Raw genomic sequence first — 26,808 nt, forward strand, 5'->3', positions numbered from 1 at the left:
AGCTACAATCGGGCGGAAGGCAGGGTACACCCTGGACAAGTCGCCACCTCATCGCAGGGCCAACACAGATAGACAGACAACATTCACACTCACATTCACACACTAGGGCCAATTTAGTGTTGCCAATCAACCTATCCCCAGGTGCATGTCTTTGGAGGTGGGAGGGGCCTATCCCCAGGTGCATGTCTTTGGAGGTGGGAGGAAGCCGGAGTACCCGGAGGGAACCCACGCAGTCACGGGGAGAACATGCAAACTCCACACAGAAAGATCCCGAGCCTGGATTTGAACCCAGGACTGCAGGAACTTCGTATTGTGAGGCAGATGCACTAACCCCTCTGCCACCGTGAAGCCCTATATATATATATATATATATATATATATATACTGTGTATATATACGGTACATGCTTCACAGTAGGTATGGTGTTCTTGGGATGCAACTCAGTATTCTTCTTCCTCCAAACACCACCAGTTGAGTTTATACCAAAAAGTTCTATTTTGGTTTCATCTGACCACATGACATTCTCCCAATCCTCTGCTGTATCATCCATGTATCCATTTTGGTATCAACTCAACTGGTCGTGTTTGGAGGAAGAAGAGTACAACCCATTTATTTACTGAGTTGCATCCCAAGAACACCACACCTACTGTGACGCATGGGGGTGGAAACATCATGCTTTGGGGCTGTTTTTCTGCTAAGGGGACAGGACGATTGATCCATGTTAAGGAAAGAATGAATGGGGCCATGTATCCTGAGATTTGGAGCCAAAACCTCCTTCCATCAGTGAGAGCTTTGAATGCTTGACCAAATACTTATTTTCCACCATCATTTACTAATACATTCTTTAAAATTCCTACAATGTGAATTCCTGGATTTCTGTCTCTCACAGTTGAAGTGTACCTATGATGAAAATGACAGACCTCTGTCATCATTTGAAGTGGGAGAACTTGCACAATCGCTGGCTGACTAAATACTTTTATGCCCCACTGTATATATATATATATATATATATATATATATATATATATATATATATATATATATATATATATATATATATCTTCAAAACCAAAAATGTTATAATTTATTGGATGTTATATACATTTGTTATATACAAAATATATATATGTTTTACAACCGATCAGGGGTGTCCAAAGTGTGTATATCCATCCATCCATTTTATAACGCAATTTCCCTCTTGGGGTAGCTGGAGCCTATCCCAGCTGCATTCTGCTGCGTGCTCTCGTGGTTGCTGCGTTTTCCTTGATTTCCTGCATTGAAGAAAGCTAGCATAGTCTACCAAGTGACTTTGATTATGTGTTCAACTTGGCCTATAAAGCTGATTCTGATTGGAAGTGTCCCTTTGCATTAAACACAACTCTGACTCAAACTAGTCATGCCTTTAAATGCTATCTGTACCTCATAAAGATGGTATTAACACTACCTAAGTTACCTTTTATCATTATGATTCCCTTTATAAAATACTAATTGAGTGGCACACTACTAAAAAAAATTCTCGATGTAGGATTGTTTCCGGGCTTCACGGTGGCAGAGGGGTTAGTTCGTCTGCCTCACATTACGAAGTTCCTGCAGTCCTGGGTTCAAATCCAGGCTCGGGATCTTTCTGTGTGGAGTTTGCATGTTCTCCCCGTGAATGCGTGGGTTCCCTCCGAGTACTCCGGCTTCCTCCCACTTCCAAAGACATGCACCTGGGGATAGGTTGATTGGCAACACTAAATTGGCCCTAGTGTGTGAATGTGAGTGTGAATGTTGTCTGTCTATTTGTGTTGGCCCTGCGATGAGGTGGCGACTCGTCCAGGGTGTACCCTGCCTTCCGCCCGAATGTAGCTGAGATAGGCGCCAGCGCCCCCCGCGACCCCGAAAGGGAATAAGCGGTAGAAAATGGATGGATGGATGGATTGTTTCCAAACCGTTTATATATTTTGCCAACATTAAAATAGGATGTACTATGCAACACTAATTTTAACAATACTACATATATTACTTTATACACAGAGCATCTGCAAAGTATTCACAGCACTTAAACTTTTCCATGTTGTATTATGTTACAACCTTATTCTAAAATGGAATACAGTCATTTTTGTCCTCAAAATTCTACAGACAATAGCCCATAATGACCATGTGAAAATGTTTTTTAAAAAGTATTTTATTGAAAATAAAATACAAATAAAAAATCACAGGTAAATAATTATTCCGCTCTTTTGCTCAATACTTGGTTGATGCACCTTTGGCAGCAATTACAGCCTCAAGTCTTTTTGAGCACGAAGACACAAGCTTGGCACACCTATTTTGGGCAGTTTTGCCCATTCCAAGCGTTGGGTTTGATTCAGGATATTTCTGTACATTGTTGCACGCAGAAATGTTTTCACATTTGATCATCAATCAAAGTGGAAGGATAATGATAAACAAAGCAATTTCAATTTGAACGTTGCATATTTTTGTTGCTTGGGCCCTAATTATTTCTAGATCCAATGACCTGAAATCATTTTATCTGTATTTTACCCTCCACTCATCCATTTACTACCGCTTGTCCCTTTCGGGGTCACGGGGGGTGCTGGAGCCTATCTAAAAGTGTTTATATTAAAACTTATATTACATCCAATAAATCATCAGATTTTAAAATAATGGCAGCGTACGATATTTCTGAATGGACCTGATTTTCTTAGTAAGTTATCGAGGAATTGGTGGTGTGATTTAAAAGATACAGAGTTTTAACAACTCTCTTCAACACAGTTATAATTTATTGACGGTCCCTAAATACAACCCCGCAATGAGAGCGGCACTTTCCTCCAAAGCTCCCCGCAGCAGGAGAGTGCAGTCCGGGCACAGTGAGGCGGGAGCTGCCGCGGGAGCTACGGAGCTCAATAGTCTGACGGCTATTGTACTGCTGTGTACTGCAGGTCTGATCCGCCGTCCACTAGGTGGCGGTCTTGTGTCTCAAATGAGATTCTCCTGACAGCAAGAAGAAGTCAGACGCCAGACAAGGAAGTCCTCGACACAAACATTTGCTAACAATCACTTTATTCCGCATTTATTTTTATTATTATTATTTTTATTATTATTATTATTACAGATTGTGCAGCGCAAGAGAAGTAAAAAGAAGTGGAGTCTGAGATGGCGAACTCGGTCTGGTCGGATAAAATACTCCAGCTGCTGCACCGCATCAATAACTTTTATTTGCCAGGTAAACATCACAACAACTATTATCCATCCATTTTCTACCGCTTGTTCCCTTTGGGGGCGCTGGTGCCTATCTCAGCTAAAATTGGGCGGAAGGCGATTAACACCATGGACAAGTCGCCACCTCATCACAGGGCCAACACAGATAGACAGACAACATTCACACACTAGGGACCATTTAGTGTTGCCAAGCAACCTATCCCCAGGTGCATGTCTTTGGAGGTGGGAGGGGCCTATCCCCAGGTGCATGTCTTTGGAGGTGGGAGGGGCCTATCCCCAGGTGCATGTCTTTGGAGGTGGGAGGGGCCTATCGGCCAGGTGCATGTCTTTGGAGGTGGGAGGGGCCTATCGGCCAGGTGCATGTCTTTGGAGGTGGGAGGGGCCTATCGGCCAGGTGCATGTCTTTGGAAGTGGGAGGAAGCCGGAGTAGAACCCACGCAGTCGCGGGGTGGACATGCAAACTCCACACAGAAAGATCCCAAGCCCGTACTCAGGACCTTCGTATTGTGAGGCAGACGCACTAACCCCTCCTCCACCGTGATGCCCACAATAACTTTTATTTGCCAGGTAAACATGACAAAAGCCATTCTCTCACCAGCTGATTCTTCACCAGTTGATTCCTGCCTCTCCAGTTGATTATTCCCTCACCAGTTGATTCCTGCCTCACCAGTTGATTATTCCCTCACCAGTTGAATCTTCCTTCACCAGTTGATTCTTCCCACACCAGTTGATTCTTCCTTCACCAGTTGATTATTCCCTCACCAGTTGATTCTTCCCTCACCAGTTGATTCTTCCTTCACCAGTTGATTATTCCCTCACCAGTTGATTATTCCCTCACCAGTTGATTCTTCCTTCACCAGTTGATTATTCCCTCACCAGTTGATTCTTCCCTCACCAGTTGATTATTCCCTCACCAGTTGATTATTCCCTCACCAGTTGATTATTCCCTCACCAGTTGATTCTTCCCTCACCAGTTGATTCTTCCTTCACCAGTTGATTATTCCCTCACCAGTTGATTATTCCCTCACCAGTTGATTCTTCCTTCACTAGTTGATTATTCCCTCACCAGTTGATTCTTCCCTCACCAGTTGTTCTTCCTTCACCAGTTGATTATTCCCTCACCAGTTGATTATTCCCTCACCAGTTGATTCTTCCCTCACCAGTTGATTCTTCCTTCACCAGTTGATTATTCCCTCACCAGTTGATTATTCCCTCACCAGTTGATTCCTGCCTCTCCAGTTGATTATTCCCTCACCAGTTGATTATTCCCTCACCAGTTGATTCCTGCCTCACCAGTTGATTATTCCCTCACCAGTTGAATCTTCCTTCACCAGTTGATTCTTCCCTCCCTCACCAGTTGATTATTCCCTCACCAGTTGATTATTTCCTCACCAGTTGATTATTCCCTCACCAGTTGATTATTCCCTCACCAGTTGATTCTTCCTTCACCAGTTGATTCTTCCCTCACCAGTTGATTCTTCCTTCACCAGTTGATTATTCCCTCACCAGTTGATTCTTCCCTCACCAGTTGATTCTTCCTTCACCAGTTGATTATTCCCTCACCAGTTGATTATTCCCTCACCAGTTGATTCTTCCTTCACCAGTTGATTATTCCCTCACCAGTTGATTCTTCCCTCACCAGTTGATTATTCCCTCACCAGTTGATTCTTCCTTCACTAGTTGATTATTCCCTCACCAGTTGATTCTTCCCTCACCAGTTGTTCTTCCTTCACCAGTTGATTATTCCCTCACCAGTTGATTATTCCCTCACCAGTTGATTCTTCCCTCACCAGTTGATTCTTCCTTCACCAGTTGATTATTCCCTCACCAGTTGATTATTCCCTCACCAGTTGATTATTCCCTCACCAGTTGATTATTCCCTCACCAGTTGATTCTTCCTTCACCAGTTGATTCTTCCTTCACCAGTTGATTCTTCCTTCACCGGTTGATTCTTCCCTCACCAGTTGATTCTTCCTTTCATCAGTTGATTCTTCCCCGCAGGTTCTTGTCGCGCCAACTGCCGGCGCTTTGAGGTGGGAGGAAGCCAAGTGGGTTGGATTCTGCCGGACGTGGCCTCGCTGCTGACGCGTTACGGAGATGTCTTCAAAGCGACACCAGAGGGCGCACTTTCACTCTGCCAAAGCCTGGACTCCTATGACAAAAGATCGGAGGCTGTGGACAAAGTCCTGAGGACGCTTCGACAACATTCTAACCTGCGCTGCCTGGAAGGATGGAGGGATGAGGTGACACGTCTTATATTTACACCTTCATGTCATACCTCCATAAATACACTTTTTCATGGTGACACGTCTTATATTTACACCTTCATGTCTTACCACCATAAATACATTTTTCATGGTGACACGTCTTATATTTACACCTTCATGTCTTACCACCATAAATACACTTTTTCATGGTGACACGTCTTATATTTACACCTTCATGTCTTACCACCATAAATACACTTTTTCATGGTGACATGTCTTATATTTACACCTTCATGTCTTACCACCATAAATACACATTTTCATGGTGACACGTCTTATATTTACACCTTCATGTCTTACCACCATAAATACACTTTTTCATGGTGACACGTCTTATATTTACACCTTCATTTCTTACCACCATAAATACACTTTTTCATGGTGACACGTCTTATATGTACACCTTCATGTCTTACCACCATAAATACACTTTTTCATGGTGACACGTCTTATATTTACACCTTCATGTCTTACCACCATAAATACACTTTTTCATGGTGACACGTCTTATATGTACACCTTCATGTCTTACCACCATAAATACACTTTTTCATGGTGACACGTCTTATATTTACACCTTCATGTCTTACCACCATAAATACACTTTTTCATGGTGACACGTCTTATATGTACACCTTCATGTCTTACCACCATAAATACACTTTTTCATGGTGACACGTCTTATATTTACACCTTCATGTCTTACCACCATAAATACACTTTTTCATGGTGACACGTCTTATATGTACACCTTCATGTCTTACCACCATAAATACACTTTTTCATGGTGACACGTCTTATATTTACACCTTCATGTCTTACCACCATAAATACACTTTTTCATGGTGACACGTCTTATATTTACACCTTCATGTCTTACCACCATGAATACACTTTTTCATGGTGACACGTCTTATATTTACACCTTCATGTCTTACCTCCATAAATACATTTTTCATGGTGACACGTCTTATATTTACACCTTCATGTCTTACCACCATGAATACACTTTTTCATGGTGACACGTCTTATATTTACACCTTCATGTCTTACCATCATGAATACACTTTTTCATGGTGACACGTCTTATATTTACACCTTCAGGTCTTACCACCATAAATACACTTTTTCATGGTGACACGTCTTGTATTTACACGTTCATGTGTTACCACCATAAATACACTTTTTCATGGTGACACGTCTTATATTTACACCTTCATGTCTTACCTCCATAAATACACTTTTTCATGGTGACACGTCTTATATTTACACCTTCATGTCTTACCACCATAAATACACTTTTTCATGGTGACACGTCTTATATTTACACCTTCATGTCTTACCACCATGAATACACTTTTTCATGGTGACACGTCTTGTATTTACACGTTCATGTCTTACCACCGTAAATACACTTTTTCATGGTGACACGTCTTATATTTACACCTTCATGTCTTATCTCCATAAATACACTTTTTCATGGTGACACGTCTTATATTTACACCTTCATGTCTTACCTCCATAAATACACTTTTTCATGGTGACACGTCTTATATTTACACATTCATGTCTTACCACCATAAATACACTTTTTCATGGTGACACGTCTTGTATTTACACCTTCATGTCTTATCACCATAAATACACTTTTTCATGGTGACACGTCTTATATTTACACCTTCATGTCTTACCACCATAAATACACTTTTTCATGGTGACACGTCTTATATTTACACCTTCATGTCTTACCACCATGAATACACTTTTTAATGGTGACACGTCTTATATTTACACCTTCATGTCTTACCTCCATAAATACATTTTTCATGGTGACACGTCTAATATTTACACCTTCATGTCTTGGCTTCATAAATACACTTTTTCATGGTGACACGTCTTATATTTACACCTTCATGTCTTACCTCCATAAATACACTTTTTCATGGTGACACGTCTTATATTTACACCTTCATGTCTTACCTCCATAAATACACTTTTTCATGGTGACACGTCTTATATTTACACCTTCATGTCTTATCTCCATAAATACACTTTTTCATGGTGACACGTCTTATATTTACACCTTCATGTCTTACCTCCATAAATACACTTTTTCATGGTGACACGTCTTATATTTACACCTTCATGTCTTACCTCCATAAATACACTTTTTCATGGTGACACGTCTTATATTTACACCTTCATGTCTTACCACCATAAATACACTTTTTCATGGTGACACGTCTTATATTTACACCTTCATTTCTTACCACCATAAATACACTTTTTCATGGTGACACGTCTTATATTTACACCTTCATGTCTTACCACCATAAATACACTTTTTAATGGTGACACGTCTTATATTTACACCTTCATGTCTTACCACCATAAATACACTTTTTAATGGTGACACGTCTTATATTTACACCTTCATGTCTTACCTCCATAAATACATTTTTTCATGGTGACACGTCTTATATTTACACCTTCATGTCTTACCTCCATAAATACACTTTTTCATGGTGACACGTCTTATATTTACACCTTCATGTCTTATCTCCATAAATACACTTTTTCATGGTGACACGTCTTATATTTACACCTTCATGTCTTACCTCCATAAATACACTTTTTCATGGTGACACGTCTTATATTTACACCTTCATGTCTTATCTCCATAAATACACTTTTTCATGGTGACACGTCTTATATTTACACCTTCATGTCTTACCACCATGAATACACTTTTTAATGGTGACACGTCTTATATTTACACCTTCATGTCTTACCACCATAAATACACTTTTTAATGGTGACACGTCTTATATTTACACCTTCATGTCTTACCACCATAAATACACTTTTTCATGGTGACACGTCTTATATTTACACCTTCATGTCTTACCACCATAAATACACTTTTTCATGGTGACACGTCTTATATGTACACCTTCATGTCTTACCTCCATAAATACACTTTTACATGGTGACACGTCTTATATTTACACCTTCATGTCTTACCACCATAAATACACTTTTTCATGGTGACACGTCTTATATTTACACCTTCATGTCTTACCACCATAAATACACTTTTTCATGGTTACACGTCTTATATGTACACCTTCATGTCTTGGCTTCATAAATACACTTTTTCATGGTGACACGTCTTATATTTACACCTTCATGTCTTACCTCCATAAATACACTTTTTCATGGTGACACGTCTTATATTTACACCTTCATGTCTTACCACCATAAATACACTTTTTCATGGTTACACGTCTTATATGTACACCTTCATGTCTTGGCTTCATAAATACACTTTTTCATGGTGACACGTCTTATATTTGCACCTTCATGTCTTACCACCATAAATACACTTTCTCATGGTGACACGTCTTATATTTACACCTTCATGTCTTACCACCATAAATACACTTTTTCATGGTGACACGTCTTATATTTACACCTTCATGTCTTACCACCATAAATACACTTTTTCATGGTGACACGTCTTATATGTACACCTTCATGTCTTACCTCCATAAATACACTTTTTCATGGTGACACGTCTTATATTTACACCTTCATGTCTTACCACCATAAATACACTTTTTCATGGTGACACGTCTTATATTTACACCTTCATGTCTTACCACCATAAATACACTTTTTCATGGTTACACGTCTTATATGTACACCTTCATGTCTTGGCTTCATAAATACACTTTTTCATGGTGACACGTCTTATATTTACACCTTCATGTCTTACCTCCATAAATACACTTTTTCATGGTGACACGTCTTATATTTACACCTTCATGTCTTACCACCATAAATACACTTTTTCATGGTTACACGTCTTATATGTACATCTTCATGTCTTGGCTTCATAAATACACTTTTTCATGGTGACACGTCTTATATTTACACCTTCATGTCTTACCTCCATAAATACACTTTTTCATGGTGACACGTCTTATATTTACACCTTCATGTCTTACCACCATAAATACACTTTTTCATGGTGACACGTCTTATATTTACACCTTCATGTCTTACCTCCATAAATACACTTTTTCATGGTGACACGTCTTATATTTACACCTTCATGTCTTACCTCCATAAATACACTTTTTCATGGTGACACGTCTTATATTTACACCTTCATGTCTTACCACCATAAATACACTTTTTCATGGTGACACGTCTTATATTTACACCTTCATGTCTTACCTCCATAAATGCACTTTTTCATGGTGACACGTCTTATATTTACACCTTCATGTCTTGGCTTCATAAATACACTTTCATGGTGACACGTCTTATATTCACACCTTCAAAAAGTCATATTTATTGGTAGTTTTTTACTTTCAACGCTTAAATTTTTTATAATTTTTTTGTAAATTTTTGTAAGTTTTTGTATGTTTTATTCCTTTATTGAAATATAAAACTCCAAGGTGTAATATTTGACATGAAGTCATGAAATAGGTCAATAATTCCCACCAAGATAGATGTAACTGCAGTGAGTTTTGTCTTGCAGAGGTACAACGTGATGGACAAATTCTCCGACACACCCGCCATGTGGATGGAGAGAGCGGCCACCAGTAAGTCCCGCCTCCTTGTCAGTCATGCTGCTCCTGGTCTGCTGCCTCTTCTCCTGCTCAAACAGGTCTTTTTGGCGTGAAGCGCTATGGGGTCCACATCAATGGTTACACCGTCAGCCAGAGCGGGGACGTCAGCATGTGGCTTGCACGCCGCTCGCACACCAAACAGACCTACCCTGGACTGCTGGACAACCTGGTGAGTACAAGTGATGACAAGAACAAACTCAGGGGAAGAAACTACTAGAAGAACCTCAGAGGAAGGAACCTACCCTGGACTGCTGGACAACCTGGTGAGTACAAGTGATGACAAGAAGAACCTGAGAGGAACAAACCTACTAGAAGAACCTCAGAGGAAGGAACCTACCCTGGACTGCTGGACAACCTGGTGAGTACAAGTGATGACAAGAACAAACTCAGGGGAAGAAACTACTAGAAGAACCTCAGAGGAAGGAACCTACCCTGGACTGCTGGACAACCTGGTGAGTACAAGTGATGACAAGAAGAACCTCAGAGGAAGGAACCTACCCTGGACTGCTGGACAACCAGGTGAGTACAAGTGATGACAAGAAGAACCTGAGAGGAAGCCCACAAAGTCAGGTCAGTGGTCATCATAACTTCAAGAGAACTTTGCTCATCATTCACAATCCTTATGTAAGAAAAGAACATATTTTATTTTTCAATGCATCCTAAGTCGTAAAATATAGCAAGAAAGAGGTGGCTAACAATGCAGTTAATAAGATGACTCTGTCGCGAGCATAAAGTCCTCTAAAAACCTCCCAAAAGTGCCAGCAATACAACATTTACATGTTGGGACCTGAATATTAACAGGAATTAATCATATTGTTATTATAAATACTAACAAACATTAGTGATCTTGTGATTATAAATATTCACAAATATTAGTGATATTGTTATTACAAATACTAAAAAGTATTAGATATATTGTTATTATAAATACTAACAAGTTTTAATGATATTATTATAAATACTAACAAGTATTAGATATATTGTTATTATAAATACTAACAAGTATTAATGATATTATAAATACTAACAAGTATTAATGATATTATTATAAATACTAACAAGTATTAATGATATTGTTATTATAAATACTAACAAGTATTAATGATATTGTTAAAATACTAACAAGTATTAATGATATTATTATAAATACTAACAAGTATTAATGATATTGTTATTATAAATACTAACAAGTATTAATGATATTATTATAAATACTAACAAGTATTAATGATATTATTATAAATACTAACAAGTATTAATGATATTATTATAAATACTAACAAGTATTAATGATATTATTATACATACTAACAAGTATTAATGATATTATTATAAATACTAACAAGCATTAATGATATTGTTATTATAAATACTAACAAGTATTAATGATATTGTATTACAAATACTAACAAGTATTAGATATATTGTTATTATAAATACTAACAAGTATTAATGATATTATTATAAATACTAACAAGTATTAATGATATTATTATAAATACTAACAAGTATTAATGATATTATTATAAATACTAACAAGTATTAATGATATTATTATACATACTAACAAGTATTAATGATATTATTATAAATACTAACAAGCATTAATGATATTGTTATTATAAATACTAACAAGTATTAATGATATTGTATTACAAATACTAACAAGTATTAGATATATTGTTATTATAAATACTAACAAGTATTAATGATATTATTATAAATACTAACAAGTATTAATGATATTATTATAAATACTAACAAGTATTAATGATATTATCATACATACTAACAAGTATTAATGACATTGTTATTATAAATACTAACAAGTATTAATGATATTATTATACATACTAACAAGTATTAATGATATTGTTATTATAAATACTAACAAGTATGAATGATATTATTATAAATACTAACAAGTATTAATGATATTATTATAAATACTAACAAGTATTAATGATATTGTTATTATAAATACTAACAAGTATTAATGATATTGTTATTACAAATACTAACAAGTATTAGATATATTGTTATTATAAATACTAACAAGTATTAATGATATTATTATAAATACTAACAAGTATTAATGATATTATTATACATACTAACAAGTATTAATGACATTGTTATTATAAATACTAACAAGTATTAATGATATTATTATAAATACTAACAAGTATTAATGATATTATTATAAATACTAACAAGTATTAATGACATTGTTATTATAAATACTAACAAGTATTAATGATATTATTATAAATACTAACTATTAATGATATTATTATACATACTAACAAGTATTAATGATATTATTATAAATACTAACAAGTATTAATGATATTATTATAAATACTAACAAGTATTAATGATATTATTATACATACTAACAAGTATTAATGATATTATTATAAATACTAACAAGTATTAATGATATTATTATAAATACTAACAAGTATTAATGGTATTATTATAAATACTAACAAGTATTAATGATATTATTATACATACTAACAAGTATTAATGATATTGTTATTATAAATACTAAGGCAGACAAACTATTATCACAGAGAGCAAACTATCTAAGCGGCTCCATGGCCTCTGAGTTGGTGAAAGTTAGTCCTGGATGACACATTCCTGCCTCACCTGGATAGTTTGGGGACATAAACCAAGAAATTGGACCCGGAGATGGCCAGAAAGACACGAAAAGACGCTTGTTTTTTTTTTCTTTTGACCTGCTTGAGGATCAGGATTCCTTCTTTACGTAAAGGGGAAGATATAAACATCCCATCAGTCCTGTGAGAGCAGACATTGTACAGTAGGGCTGGGAGTCTTTGGGCACTACACCATTCCATTTGATTCTTGGGGGTGACGATTCAGTTCAGAACCCATTCCCGGTTCAAAAGGATTCTCCAAATCATGACCTCTTTTATGACATTGTTGCCAGTTCTATGCTGGACTACATCCCTCCATCACATAGATAAGCAGCTGTCATAAATGTCTATATGACTTCAACCAATCTTGCTTTTCTTCACATTTAATAAAGTCAAATACAAATAAGGCAAGACAAGAGGTATCTATTTTCTAAAGTCTGATGTAGAACATCTACATCTACATCTACATCTACATGATGATTTGTCTGAGGGGCTGCACGGGACACATTGAAAAAAAAAGTAAACTATTTTTGCTTTTTTTTTTGGTGGATTAATAATCTTCACAAATAAGAATCACGGTTTATTCGAAAATCTATTTTTTAAAACCCTTTTGTACAGTAAGTGATTGTTTTATTATATTGATCCTTTCTTGTTTAGCACTTAGCAATAACGCTGCATGATGCTTAGTGTTTGACTACAGCCACATCTGTTTAGCACACAGCTTTTAAAAGATCCTCCTCCTTATGTTCAGGCTCAAAAATATAACTTTAATAATCATCATTTGTCCCAAAGTAGTCTTTGTTGTTTCTCATCAAGTCCGCCATGTTTAGTAGTCTGGTTGTTGTTGAAGCTGCTATAGACTATGATAGTCCAATATTGTGCATATGATTGTGTCTTTGAAGGCAGCACATGGACACCTGCTATAGACTATGATAGTCCTATATTGTGCATATGATTGTGTCTTTGAAGGCAGCACATGGACACCTGCTATAGACTATGATAGTCCTATATTGTACATATGATTGTGTCTTTGAAGGCAGCACATGGACACCTGCTATAGACTATGATAGTCCAATATTGTGCATATGATTGTGTCTTTGAAGGCAGCACATGGACACCTGCTATAGACAATGATAGTCCTATATTGTGCATATGATTGTGTCTTTGAAGGCAGCACATGGACACCTGCTATAGACTATGATAGTCCAATATTGTGCATATGATTGTGTCTTTGAAGGCAGCACATGGACACCTGCTATAGACTATGATAGTCCTATATTGTACATATGATTGTGTCTTTGAAGGCAGCACATGGACACCTGCTATAGACTATGATAGTCCTATATTGTGCATATGATTGTGTCTTTGAAGGCAGCACATGGACACCTGCTATAGACTATGATAGTCCTATATTGTGCATATGATTGTGTCTTTGAAGGCACCACATGGACACCTGCTATAGACTATGATAGTCCAATATTGTGCATATGATTGTGTCTTTGAAGGCAGCACATGGACACCTGCTATAGACTATGATAGTCCTATATTGTACATATGATTGTGTCTTTGAAGGCAGCACATGGACACCTGCTATAGACTATGATAGTCCTATATTGTGCATATGATTGTGTCTTTGAAGGCAGCACATGGACACCTGCTATAGACTATGATAGTCCTATATTGTGCATATGATTGTGTCTTTGAAGGCACCACATGGACACCTGCTATAGACTATGATAGTCCAATATTGTGCATATGATTGTGTCTTTGAAGGCAGCACATGGACACCTGCTATAGACTATGATAGTCCTATATTGTGCATATGATTGTGTCTTTGAAGGCAGCACATGGACACCTGCTATAGACTATGATAGTCCTATATTGTGCATATGATTGTGTCTTTGAAGGCAGCACATGGACACCTGCTATAGACTATGATAGTCCTATATAGTGCATATGATTGTGTCTTTGAAGGCAGCACATGGACACCTGCTATAGACTATGATAGTCCTATATTGTGCATATGATTGTGTCTTTGAAGGCAGCACATGGACACCTGCTATAGACTATGATAGTCCTATATTGTACATATGATTGTGTCTTTGAAGGCAGCACATGGACACCTGCTATAGACTATGATAGTCCTATATTGTGCATATGATTGTGTCTTTGAAGGCAGCACATGGACACCTGCTATAGACTATGATAGTCCTATATTGTGCATATGATTGTGTCTTTGAAGGCAGCACATGGACACCTGCTATAGACTATGATAGTCCTATATTGTGCATATGATTGTGTCTTTGAAGGCAGCACATGGACACCTGCTATAGACTATGATAGTCCTATATTGTGCATATGATTGTGTCTTTGAAGGCAGCACATGGACACCTGCTATAGACTATGATAGTCCTATATTGTGCATATGATTGTGTCTTTGAAGGCAGCACATGGACACCTGCTATAGACTATGATAGTCCTATATTGTGCATATGATTGTGTCTTTGAAGGCAGCACATGGACACCTGCTATAGACTATGATAGTCCTATATTGTGCATATGATTGTGTCTTTGAAGGCAGCAGGTGGTGTTTCTGCCAACATGAGCATCAAGCGCACGCTGGTGAAGGAATGTGAGGAGGAGGCGTGTATCCCAGAATGCATTGCACAGGAGGCTCGCCCAGTGTCCACAGTCAGGTAAGGAATGAAGGTCATTGATGGATTAGAAGACTGTTGTGATGTGTTTGTGGTGCAGCTACACCTATGAAGACTGTTGTGATGTGTTTGTGGTGCAGCTACACCTATGAAGACTGTTGTGATGTGTTTGTGGTGCAGCTACACCTATGAAGACTGTTGTGATGTGTTTGTGGTGCAGCTACACCTATGAAGACTGCTGTGATGTGTTTGTGGTGCAGCTACACCTATGAAGACTGTTGTGATGTGTTTGTGGTGCAGCTACACCTATGAAGACTGCTGTGATGTGTTTGTGGTGCAGCTACACCTATGAAGACTGTTGTGATGTGTTTGTGGTGCAGCTACACCTATGAAGACTGCTGTGATGTGTTTGTGGTGCAGCTACACCTATGAAGACTGTTGTGATGTGTTTGTGGTGCAGCTACACCTATGAAGACTGTTGTGATGTGTTTGTGGTGCAGCTACACCTATGAAGACTGCTGTGATGTGTTTGTGGTGCAGCTACACCTATGAAGACTGTTGTGATGTGTTTGTGGTGCAGCTACACCTATGAAGACTGTTGTGATGTGTTTGTGGTGCAGCTACACCTATGAAGACTGCTGTGATGTGTTTGTGGTGCAGCTACACCTATGAAGACTGTTGTGATGTGTTTGTGGTGCAGCTACACCTATGAAGACTGCTGTGATGTGTTTGTGGTGCAGCTACACCTATGAAGACTGTTGTGATGTGTTTGTGGTGCAGCTACACATATGAAGACTGCTGTGATGTGTTTGTGGTGCAGCTACACCTATGAAGACTGCTGTGATGTGTTTGTGGTGCAGCTACACCTATGAAGACTGCTGTGATGTGTTTGTGGTGCAGCTACACCTATGAAGACTGTTGTGATGTGTTTGTGGTGCAGCTACACCTATGAAGACTGTTGTGATGTGTTTGTGGTGCAGCTACACCTATGAAGACTGTTGTGATGTGTTTGTGGTGCAGCTACACCTATGAAGACTGTTGTGATGTGTTTGTGGTGCAGCTACACCTATGAAGACTGTTGTGATGTGTTTGTGGTGCAGCTACACCTATGAAGACTGTTGTGATGTGTTTGTGGTGCAGCTACACATATGAAGACTGCTGTGATGTGTTTGTGGTGCAGCTACACCTATGAAGACTGTTGTGATGTGTTTGTGGTGCAGCTACACCTATGAAGACTGTTGTGATGTGTTTGTGGTGCAGCTACACCTATGAAGACTGTTGTGATGTGTTTGTGGTGCAGCTACACCTATGAAGACTGTTGTGATGTGTTTGTGGTGCAGCTACACCTATGAAGACTGCTGTGATGTGTTTGTGGTGCAGCTACACCTATGAAGACTGCTGTGATGTGTTTGTGGTGCAGCTACACCTATGAAGACTGCTGTGATGTGTTTGTGGTGCAGCTACACCTATGAAGACTGTTGTGATGTGTTTGTGGTGCAGCTACACCTATGAAGACTGTTGTGATGTGTTTGTGGTGCAGCTACACCTATGAAGACTGCTGTGATGTGTTTGTGGTGCAGCTACACCTATGAAGACTGTTGTGATGTGTTTGTGGTGCAGCTACACCTATGAAGACTGCTGTGATGTGTTTGTGGTGCAGCTACACCTATGAAGACTGTTGTGATGTGTTTGTGGTGCAGCTACACCTATGAAGACTGCTGTGATGTGTTTGTGGTGCAGCTACACCTATGAAGACTGTTGTGATGTGTTTGTGGTGCAGCTACACCTATGAAGACTGCTGTGATGTGTTTGTGGTGCAGCTACACCTATGAAGACTGTTGTGATGTGTTTGTGGTGCAGCTACACCTATGAAGACTGTTGTGATGTGTTTGTGGTGCAGCTACACCTATGAAGACTGCTGTGATGTGTTTGTGGTGCAGCTACACCTATGAAGACTGTTGTGATGTGTTTGTGGTGCAGCTACACCTATGAAGACTGCTGTGATGTGTTTGTGGTGCAGCTACACCTATGAAGACTGTTGTGATGTGTTTGTGGTGCAGCTACACATATGAAGACTGCTGTGATGTGTTTGTGGTGCAGCTACACCTATGAAGACTGCTGTGATGTGTTTGTGGTGCAGCTACACCTATGAAGACTGCTGTGATGTGTTTGTGGTGCAGCTACACCTATGAAGACTGTTGTGATGTGTTTGTGGTGCAGCTACACCTATGAAGACTGTTGTGATGTGTTTGTGGTGCAGCTACACCTATGAAGACTGTTGTGATGTGTTTGTGGTGCAGCTACACCTATGAAGACTGCTGTGATGTGTTTGTGGTGCAGCTACACCTATGAAGACTGTTGTGATGTGTTTGTGGTGCAGCTACACCTATGAAGACTGCTGTGATGTGTTTGTGGTGCAGCTACACCTATGAAGACTGCTGTGATGTGTTTGTGGTGCAGCTACACCTATGAAGACTGTTGTCATGTGTTTGTGGTGCAGCTACACCTATGAAGACTGCTGTGATGTGTTTGTGGTGCAGCTACACCTATGAAGACTGTTGTGATGTGTTTGTGGTGCAGCTACACCTATGAAGACTGTTGTGATGTGTTTGTGGTGCAGCTACACCTATGAAGACTGTTGTGATGTGTTTGTGGTGCAGCTACACCTATGAAGACTGTTGTGATGTGTTTGTGGTGCAGCTACACCTATGAAGACTGCTGTGATGTGTTTGTGGTGCAGCTACACCTATGAAGACTGCTGTGATGTGTTTGTGGTGCAGCTACACCTATGAAGACTGTTGTGATGTGTTTGTGGTGCAGCTACACCTATGAAGACTGTTGTGATGTGTTTGTGGTGCAGCTACACCTATGAAGACTGCTGTGATGTGTTTGTGGTGCAGCTACACCTATGAAGACTGCTGTGATGTGTTTGTGGTGCAGCTACACCTATGAAGACTGTTGTGATGTGTTTGTGGTGCAGCTACACCTATGAAGACTGTTGTGATGTGTTTGTGGTGCAGCTACACCTATGAAGACTGTTGTGATGTGTTTGTGGTGCAGCTACACCTATGAAGACTGTTGTGATGTGTTTGTGGTGCAGCTACACCTATGAAGACTGCTGTGATGTGTTTGTGGTGCAGCTACACCTATGAAGACTGTTGTGATGTGTTTGTGGTGCAGCTACACCTATGAAGACTGTTGTGATGTGTTTGTGGTGCAGCTACACATATGAAGACTGTTGTGATGTGTTTGTGGTGCAGCTACACCTATGAAGACTGTTGTGATGTGTTTGTGGTGCAGCTACACCTATGAAGACTGTTGTGATGTGTTTGTGGTGCAGCTACACCTATGAAGACGGAGAGGGAGTGTTTGCTGAAAGTCAGTTTGTCTTTGACTTGGAGCTTCCTGCTTCTTTCAAGCCCAGAGTGGGCGATGGAGAAGTGCAGGACTTCTACCTCCTGCCCATCCAGGAGGTGAGCTCCATCTTCATCTTCACAACATTAGGACTCATTAGCGAATACTTCAAGTCTTTATCTCCATGTAAAAACCCCAAAAGCAGTCAAGTTGTCACCTTGTGTCAATGGTAAAGCCCATAAGAGTATTCTAGTAGAATATGTTCAGATAAAATGTGTCAATATCAAAATATGACCTGAAAAACATTTTTGGCAGCAGCAAAGTGGCCGTTTGGGTATATTTCAGCTTTGTAAAAAGTATTTCAACAAGTAAACAGTACAGTAGGTACTTGATGTTGATATATGTAATGTTCATAAGGGTGTTCTAGTCAAATATGTGTGTGTAAATATGCAATGTGTAAATATCAAAATATCACTTTTGAATCACTTTTTGTCAGGCAATAATTCATTTAATGAACATTTGACATAAATGATCACATCCAAACACTTGATAAATATTTATTATGTGCAGGAAGAAAGAACATGTATATTTGTATGTTTGTTCCAAACAAGAAAGAGGATTTATCACATCATCATGGGACTAACAACACTCCTTTAAATCTCATTCATACCACAGCAAAGGCATTTTCCAGACATGATAAATAAATACTGATAATGTGAAAGAAGTAGTGTTCCAGCAACAGGAAGATGAAGCGTCACATTTGTGTGTGGATTGTATTGAGCTTGCAAGGTGGAATATTACTGCTCAAAGTCACGTGACACTTCTCCACTTGTAGGGTTGATTTGCTTTTGCACTTGCAAGATTTTGACTTGTACTAGAAGGATAGTTTTTTTGTACTTGAAGAAAATAATTATTTGTTTCTGAAGCAGGATGTATTTGTTTGATAGGTGCCTTTCTTATTTGCAGAACAAAAGGCGTTTGTTTGTGAATGATATTTTGTATTTGCAAACTACACTGCGTTTGTGTGTCAATCCTGGCTAAAACATGTTTTGTGCCTGGGAGGACTTTTGGCTGTCATTTAACTCCATACACGCTGTTGTAACACCTGGCTTGGCATTGTCTTGCTGAAATAAGCAGGGGCGTCCATGATAACAACTTATGTTGCTCCAAAAGCTGTATGTACCTTTCAGCATTAATGGTGCCTTCACAGATGTGTAAGTTAGCCATGCCTTGGCCAATAATACACCCCCATACCATCACACATGCTGACTACAACACTTTCACCCTACAACAATCACTAATACACCCCCATACCATCACACATGCTGACTACAACACTTTCACCCTACAACAATCACTAATACACCCCCATACCATCACACATGCTGACTACAACACTTTCACCCTACAACAATCACTAATACACCCCCATACCATCACACATGCTGACTACAACACTTTCACCCTACAACAATCACTAATACACCCCCATACCATCACACATGCTGACTACAACACTTTCACCCTACAACAATCACTAATACACCCCCATACCATCACACATGCTGACTACAACACTTTCACCCTACAACAATCACTAATACACCCCCATACCATCACACATGCTGACTACCACACTTTCACCCTACAACAATCACTAATACACCCCCATACCATCACACATGCTGACTACAACACTTTCACCCTACAACAATCACTAATACACCCCCATACCATCACACATGCTGACTACAACACTTTCACCCTACAACAATCACTAATACACCCCCATACCATCACACATGCTGACTACAACACTTTCACCCTACAACAATCACTAATACACCCCCATACCATCACACATGCTGACTACAACACTTTCACCCTACAACAATCACTAATACACCCCCATACCATCACACATGCTGACTACAACACTTTCACCCTACAACAATCACTAATACACCCCCATACCATCACACATGCTGACTACAACACTTTCACCCTACAACAATCACTAATACACCCCCATACCATCACACATGCTGACTACAACACTTTCACCCTACAACAATCACTAATACACCCCCATACCATCACACATGCTGACTACAACACTTTCACCCTACAACAATCACTAATACACCCCCATACCATCACACATGCTGACTACAACACTTTCACCCTACAACAATCACTAATACACCCCCATACCATCACACATGCTGACTACAACACTTTCACCCTACAACAATCACTAATACACCCCCATACCATCACACATGCTGACTACCACACTTTCACCCTACAACAATCACTAATACACCCCCATACCATCACACATGCTGACTACAACACTTTCACCCTACAACAATCACTAATACACCCCCATACCATCACACATGCTGACTACAACACTTTCACCCTACAACAGTCCCCATGGTTTTTTTCTTCTTTGGTTCACCATTTCTAAAAACAATTTGACCACAGAACACTTTTCCACTTTGCATCAGTCCATCTTTGATGAGCTCGGGCTCAGCAAAGCATTTCTGGGTGTTGTTGATAAATGACTTTGGCTTTGCAGAGTAGAGTTTTAACTTGCACTTACAGATGTAGCGACCAACTGTAGTTACTGACAGTGGTTTTATGAAGTGTTCCTGAGCCCATGTGGTGATATCCTTTACACACTGATGTGGCTTTTTGATGCAGTAGCGCCTGAGGGATGGAAGGTGTGTAATATCATGGCTTACGTGCAGTGATTTCTCCACATTCTCTGAACCTTTTGATAATATTATGGAGTGTAGATGATGAAATCCCTAAATTCCTTGTTGAGAAATGTTGTTCTTAAACAATTTGCTCAGACATTTGTTAACAAAGTGGTGACCCTCACCCCGTTCTTGTTTGTGAATGAGTGAGCATTTCATGGAAGCTGCTTTTATAGCCAATCATGGCACCCACCTGTTCCCAATTAGCCTGTTCACCTGTGGGATGTTCCAAATAAGTCTTTAATGGGCATTACTTAAAGGGGAACATTATCAGCAGACCTATGTAAGCGTCAATATATACCTTGATGGTGCAGAAAAAAGACCATGTATTTTTTTAACCGATTTCCGAACTCTAAATGGGTGAATTTTGGCAAATTAAACGCCTTTCTGTTTATCGCTCTTTTAGCGATGACGTCAGAACGTGACGTCACCGAGGTAACACACCCACCATTTTCATTTTCACATTACAAACACCGGGTGCCAGCTCTGTTATTTTCCGTTTTTTCGACTATTTTTTGTAACCTTGGAGACATCATGCCTGGTGGGTGTGTTGTCGGAGGGTGTAACAACACTAACAGGGAGGGATTCAAGTTGCACCACTGGCAAGAAATCTGCCGCCAGACCCCCATTGAATGTACCAGAGTGTCTCCACATTTGAGCGGCGATGCTAAGACAGACATGGCACAGAGATGTATGGATAACCTGCAGATGCATTTGCAACAATTAAGTCAACCAAATCACAAAGGTGAGTTTTGTTGATGTTGTTGACTTATGTGCTAATCAGACATATTTGGTCGCGACATGACTGCCAGCTAATCGATGCTAACATGCTACGCTAATCGATGCTAACATGCTATATTTACGCTAGCTGTATGTACATTTGAAACTAGATACCCACATTTAATGCGAAACAAACACTTACCAATCGACGGATTTAAGTTGCTCCGGTGTCACAAGATGCCAAACTCCTGATCTTTTGGTCCGCACATTTTACCGGCGATGCTAATAAGGCAGCCATGCTATGGGCCACTTCATTAGGTACACCCACGCTATGGCCCAATAGCGTCAATAGCTTCAATTTCTTCTTCAATTTTGTTTTCGCTATCTGCCTCCATACTCCGACCATCTGTTTCAATACATGCGTAATCTGTTGAATCGCTTAAGCCGCTGAAATCCAAGTCTGAATCCGAGCTAATGTCGCTATTTCTTGCTGTGGTAACCGCCATGTTGTTTGTATTGGCAGCACTGTATGACGTCACAGGGAAATGGATAGTGGTTTCCAAGATAGCGAAAATAAGGCACTTTAAAGCTTTATTTAGGGATATTCCGGGACCGGTAAAATTTTGAAAAAAACTTCAAAAAATACAACAAGCCACTGGGAACTGATTTTTATTGTTTTTTACCCTTTTGAAATTGTGATAATGTTCCCCTTTAACTTTCTCACTCTTTTTTGCCACTTGTGCCAGCTTTTTTCAAACATGTTGCAGGCACCACATTCCAAATGAGCTAAAATTTGCAACAAATAATAAAGTTTGTCAGTGTCTTTGCAGTCTATTCAAATGAATATAAGTTGAAAAGGATTTGTTGTATTCTCTTTTTGTTTAGTATTTACACAAGGTGACCACTTCACTGCTTTTGGGTGTTGTATTATATGATCACCATTTACATCACAATTTATTATTTGGCATAACACAACTATTTCAAAATAGCTGCTGGTTGTATTATTGGATGAATATCTGGTTACTTTCTATTGTAAGTAGGGATGGGGACCATTTAAAACCAGTACTGTTCCCACTCCCGGTACCAGTTTTTGGTACTTTTGTGTGTTAATCATTGTTTGGTCATTAAATAAAAAGTCATGTAAAAATGAGCAGTTGTCCACTTGTTGCATCATCATGACGTTATGACATTTGCGATGCAGTTGCACTTCCTGGACATTAGATGGCAGCACTTTCCAAGTTATCTTGTTTACTAGGAAGTAGCTTTTTCCAATGTGTCCCTTTTTCTATTTTTTATTGTATTGCATATTTTGTGTTGTCCTATAACATATATATACATATATGCATATATATATATATATATATATATATATGTATATCCATCCATTTTCTACCGCTTTTCCCTCTCCGGGTTGCAGGGTGCTGGAGCCTATCTCAGCAGTATTGGGGTGGTAGGCGGGTATATATTACATTAAAATAATAAAAGATAATGTATGATGTATTTGTAACATTTTATGAGTGGGACCCTTTTGGATACTTGAGAATTTTAGTGGTATTTTTATTTCATTCTGTCATTGCTCAAAAGTTAATAATCCCAATTAATGTTGTTATGAAATATTGACCCCAAAGTCCTACTAAAAGCCACTACTAGCGACCACGCAGTCTGATAGTTTATATATCAATGATGAAATATTAACATTGCAACACATGACAATACGCCCGCTTTACTTTACTAAATTGCAATTTTAAATTTCCCGGGAGTTTTTTCTTGAAAACGTTGCGTAATGTTGACGTGTACGCGTGACGTGACGGACTGTTAGGAAGTATGAGCGCTGCACACACACACAGCTAAAAGTCGTCTGCTTTAACGGCATAATTACACAGTATTTTGGACATCTGTGTTGCTGAATCTTTTGCCATTTGTTCAATTAATAATGGAGACGTCAAAGAAGAAAGATGGAGTTGGGAAGCTTTAGTCTTTAGCCACACAAACACACGGTGATTCCTTGTTTTAAATTCCTGGAGGTGAAACTTTCCTATGGATCACAGCGAACATGGATCCCAACCGAATGTCAACCAGCAGGTTTCGGTGAGAAAATTGTGGTAAAAAGTCGCTTCTTACCGGAGAAAAGCCGAGCTTGTGCCGTCCATAAAGCTTCCCTGAGACACTGCGTCAACACACCTGTGGACACACCCCTCCGACTATCAGGTACTATTTAACTCACTAAAACACGAGCAACACAATAGAAAGATAAGGGATTTCTCAGAATTATCCTAGTAAATGTGTCTAAAAACATCTGATTCCGTTTCAATGCAATCGCGTTTTTTTGGGGGGGTTTTTTTCCGTAGTCCGTCGCTATCAATATCCTCAAACACGAATCTTTCTTCCTCGCTCAAATTAATGGGGAAATTGTCGTTTTCTCTGTTTGAATAGCACTTTTTGTTGGAGGCTCCCATTAAAAACAATGTGAGGATGTGAGGAGTCATCAACATGTGATGTCATCGTCTGCTACTTCCTGTACAGGCAGGGCTTTTCTCTTAGCACCGAAAGTTGCCAACTTTATCCTGGATGTTCTCTACTAAATCCTTTCAGCAAAAATATGGCATTGTCGTGAAATGATGAAGTATGACACATAGAATGGAGCTGCTATCCCTGTTTAAATAAGAACATCTCATTTCAGTAGGACTTTAAGACTCCAATTGTTTCACATGAAATATTCCACTTTGAACATTTTTGGGGGGGAATATTGTATTGTTTGTGTTTGTCATATAATAAACACCATGCTCTTATGTCAAAAAAACTAAGAAAAATATAAGCAAACAATACAACTTAAAATGGATGGATATATCTTAAGTTGATCTCCAGGGTTGTGTGTTAAAAGTCCAAAATTAAAATACTTATTTTTAACACTTTTATGAATGGGACACTTTTGGATGTTGGAGGGATTTTTATTTTTTTACCATTGCTGAAAATTGAATAATGAATCCAGATGGATGTTATGAATGACTGATTTATTTCCATTTGTTATGAATGACTGATTTATTTCCAATTGTTATGAATGACTGATTTATTTCCATTTGTTATGAATGACTGATTTATTTCCAATTGTTATGAATGACTGATTTATTTCCATTTGTTATGAATGACTGATTTATTTCCAACTCCCATTGCTTCACATGAAATATTCCACTTAGGGAATAGCTTGTATATTCTGTGTTTGTGCCATAAAAAGAGGAAGTTGTTGAAGGAAAAGGGCAGAAGTTTCTATTGAAAGAAAGCTCAGAAGTTGATCTCCTGATTGAAGTTCTTCACATATTTTCTGGCTCCCAAGGCTTAAACCTGAGGGGAGCCCTGGAAGTTCAACTATTTATTTTGAAAAAAGAAAAATATCAAAATGCTTTCATCTTTCAGTCTTTGGACGCCCCTGATTATTGACTCTGGTTTTCAGGTGAAGGAACTTCTTGCCACTGAGGACTTCAAACCCAACTGTGCCCTGGTGGTCCTGGACTTTCTCATCAGACATTCTTTTATTGAGCCGGACAATGGTCGGTCACTTTCTACAACCTGACTTTTTATCAACTCTAATATCTGTGTCCTTTTCTTCTCAGAACCTTTTTACCAGGACTTTGTGTGTGGACTCCATCGGGCGCTCTAGAACAGGTCTCCACCTTTTTACCAGGACTTTGTGTGTGGACTCCATCGGGCGCTCTAGAACAGGTCTCCACCTTTTTACCAGGACTTTGTGTGTGGACTCCATCGGGCGCTCTAGAAAAGGTCTCCACCTTTTTACCAGGACTTTGTGTGTGGACTCCATCGGGCGCTCTAGAACAGGTCTCCACCTTTTTACCAGGACTTTGTGTGTGGACTCCATCGGGCGCTCTAGAACAGGTCTCCACCTTTTTACCAGGTCTTTGTGTCTGGACTCCATCGGGCGCTCTAGAAAAGGTCTCCACCTTTTTACCAGGACTTTGTGTGTGGACTCCATCGGGCGCTCTAGAACAGGTCTCCACCTTTTTACCAGGTCTTTGTGTGTGGACTCCATCGGGCGCTCTAGAACAGGTCTCCACCTTTTTACCAGGACTTTGTGTGTGGACTCCATCGGGCGCTCTAGAACAGGTCTCCACCTTTTTACCAGGACTTTGTGTGTGGACTCCATCGGGCGCTCTAGAACAGGTCTCCACCTTTTTACCAGGACTTTGTGTGTGGACTCCATCGGGCGCTCTAGAACAGGTCTCCACCTTTTTACCAGGACTTTGTGTGTGGACTCCATCGGGCGCTCTAGAACAGGTCTCCACCTTTTTACCAGGACTTTGTGTGTGGACTCCATCAGGCGCTCTAGAACAGGTCTCCACCTTTTTACCAGGTCTTTGTGTCTGGACTCCATCGGGCGCTCTAGAAAAGGTCTCCACCTTTTTACCAGGACTTTGTGTGTGGACTCCATCAGGCGCTCTAGAACAGGTCTCCACCTTTTTACCAGGTCTTTGTGTCTGGACTCCATCGGGCGCTCTAGAACAGGTCTCCACCTTTTTACCAGGTCTTTGTGT

The 26,808-nt window shown here is 39.3% G+C and overlaps 1 protein-coding gene across 2 annotated transcripts; it reads left to right on the forward strand.

The window, feature by feature from the left end:
* The first annotated feature begins 2,962 nt into the window (after nt 1–2,962).
* LOC133554029 (uncharacterized) lies at nt 2,963–26,650 on the forward strand. 2 transcript variants are annotated; one of them, XM_061902367.1, is made up of 9 exons: nt 2,963–3,004; nt 3,093–3,205; nt 5,203–5,444; nt 10,018–10,081; nt 10,147–10,277; nt 15,349–15,467; nt 18,766–18,898; nt 25,713–25,809; nt 25,873–26,650. In XM_061902367.1, exons 2-9 carry the CDS (start codon nt 3,136–3,138, stop codon nt 25,917–25,919), a joined length of 903 nt encoding a protein of 300 aa, XP_061758351.1. In that variant the 5' UTR covers nt 2,963–3,004; nt 3,093–3,135; the 3' UTR covers nt 25,920–26,650. The 2 variants fall into 2 exon arrangements, with proteins under 2 accessions (XP_061758351.1, XP_061758350.1); XM_061902366.1 differs by having other exon boundaries at nt 2,967–3,205.
* The last annotated feature ends 158 nt before the right edge of the window (nt 26,651–26,808 follow it).

Source organism: Nerophis ophidion, linkage group LG06 (assembly GCF_033978795.1).
Source record: "Nerophis ophidion isolate RoL-2023_Sa linkage group LG06, RoL_Noph_v1.0, whole genome shotgun sequence".
NCBI classification, from domain to species: domain Eukaryota; kingdom Metazoa; phylum Chordata; class Actinopteri; order Syngnathiformes; family Syngnathidae; genus Nerophis; species Nerophis ophidion.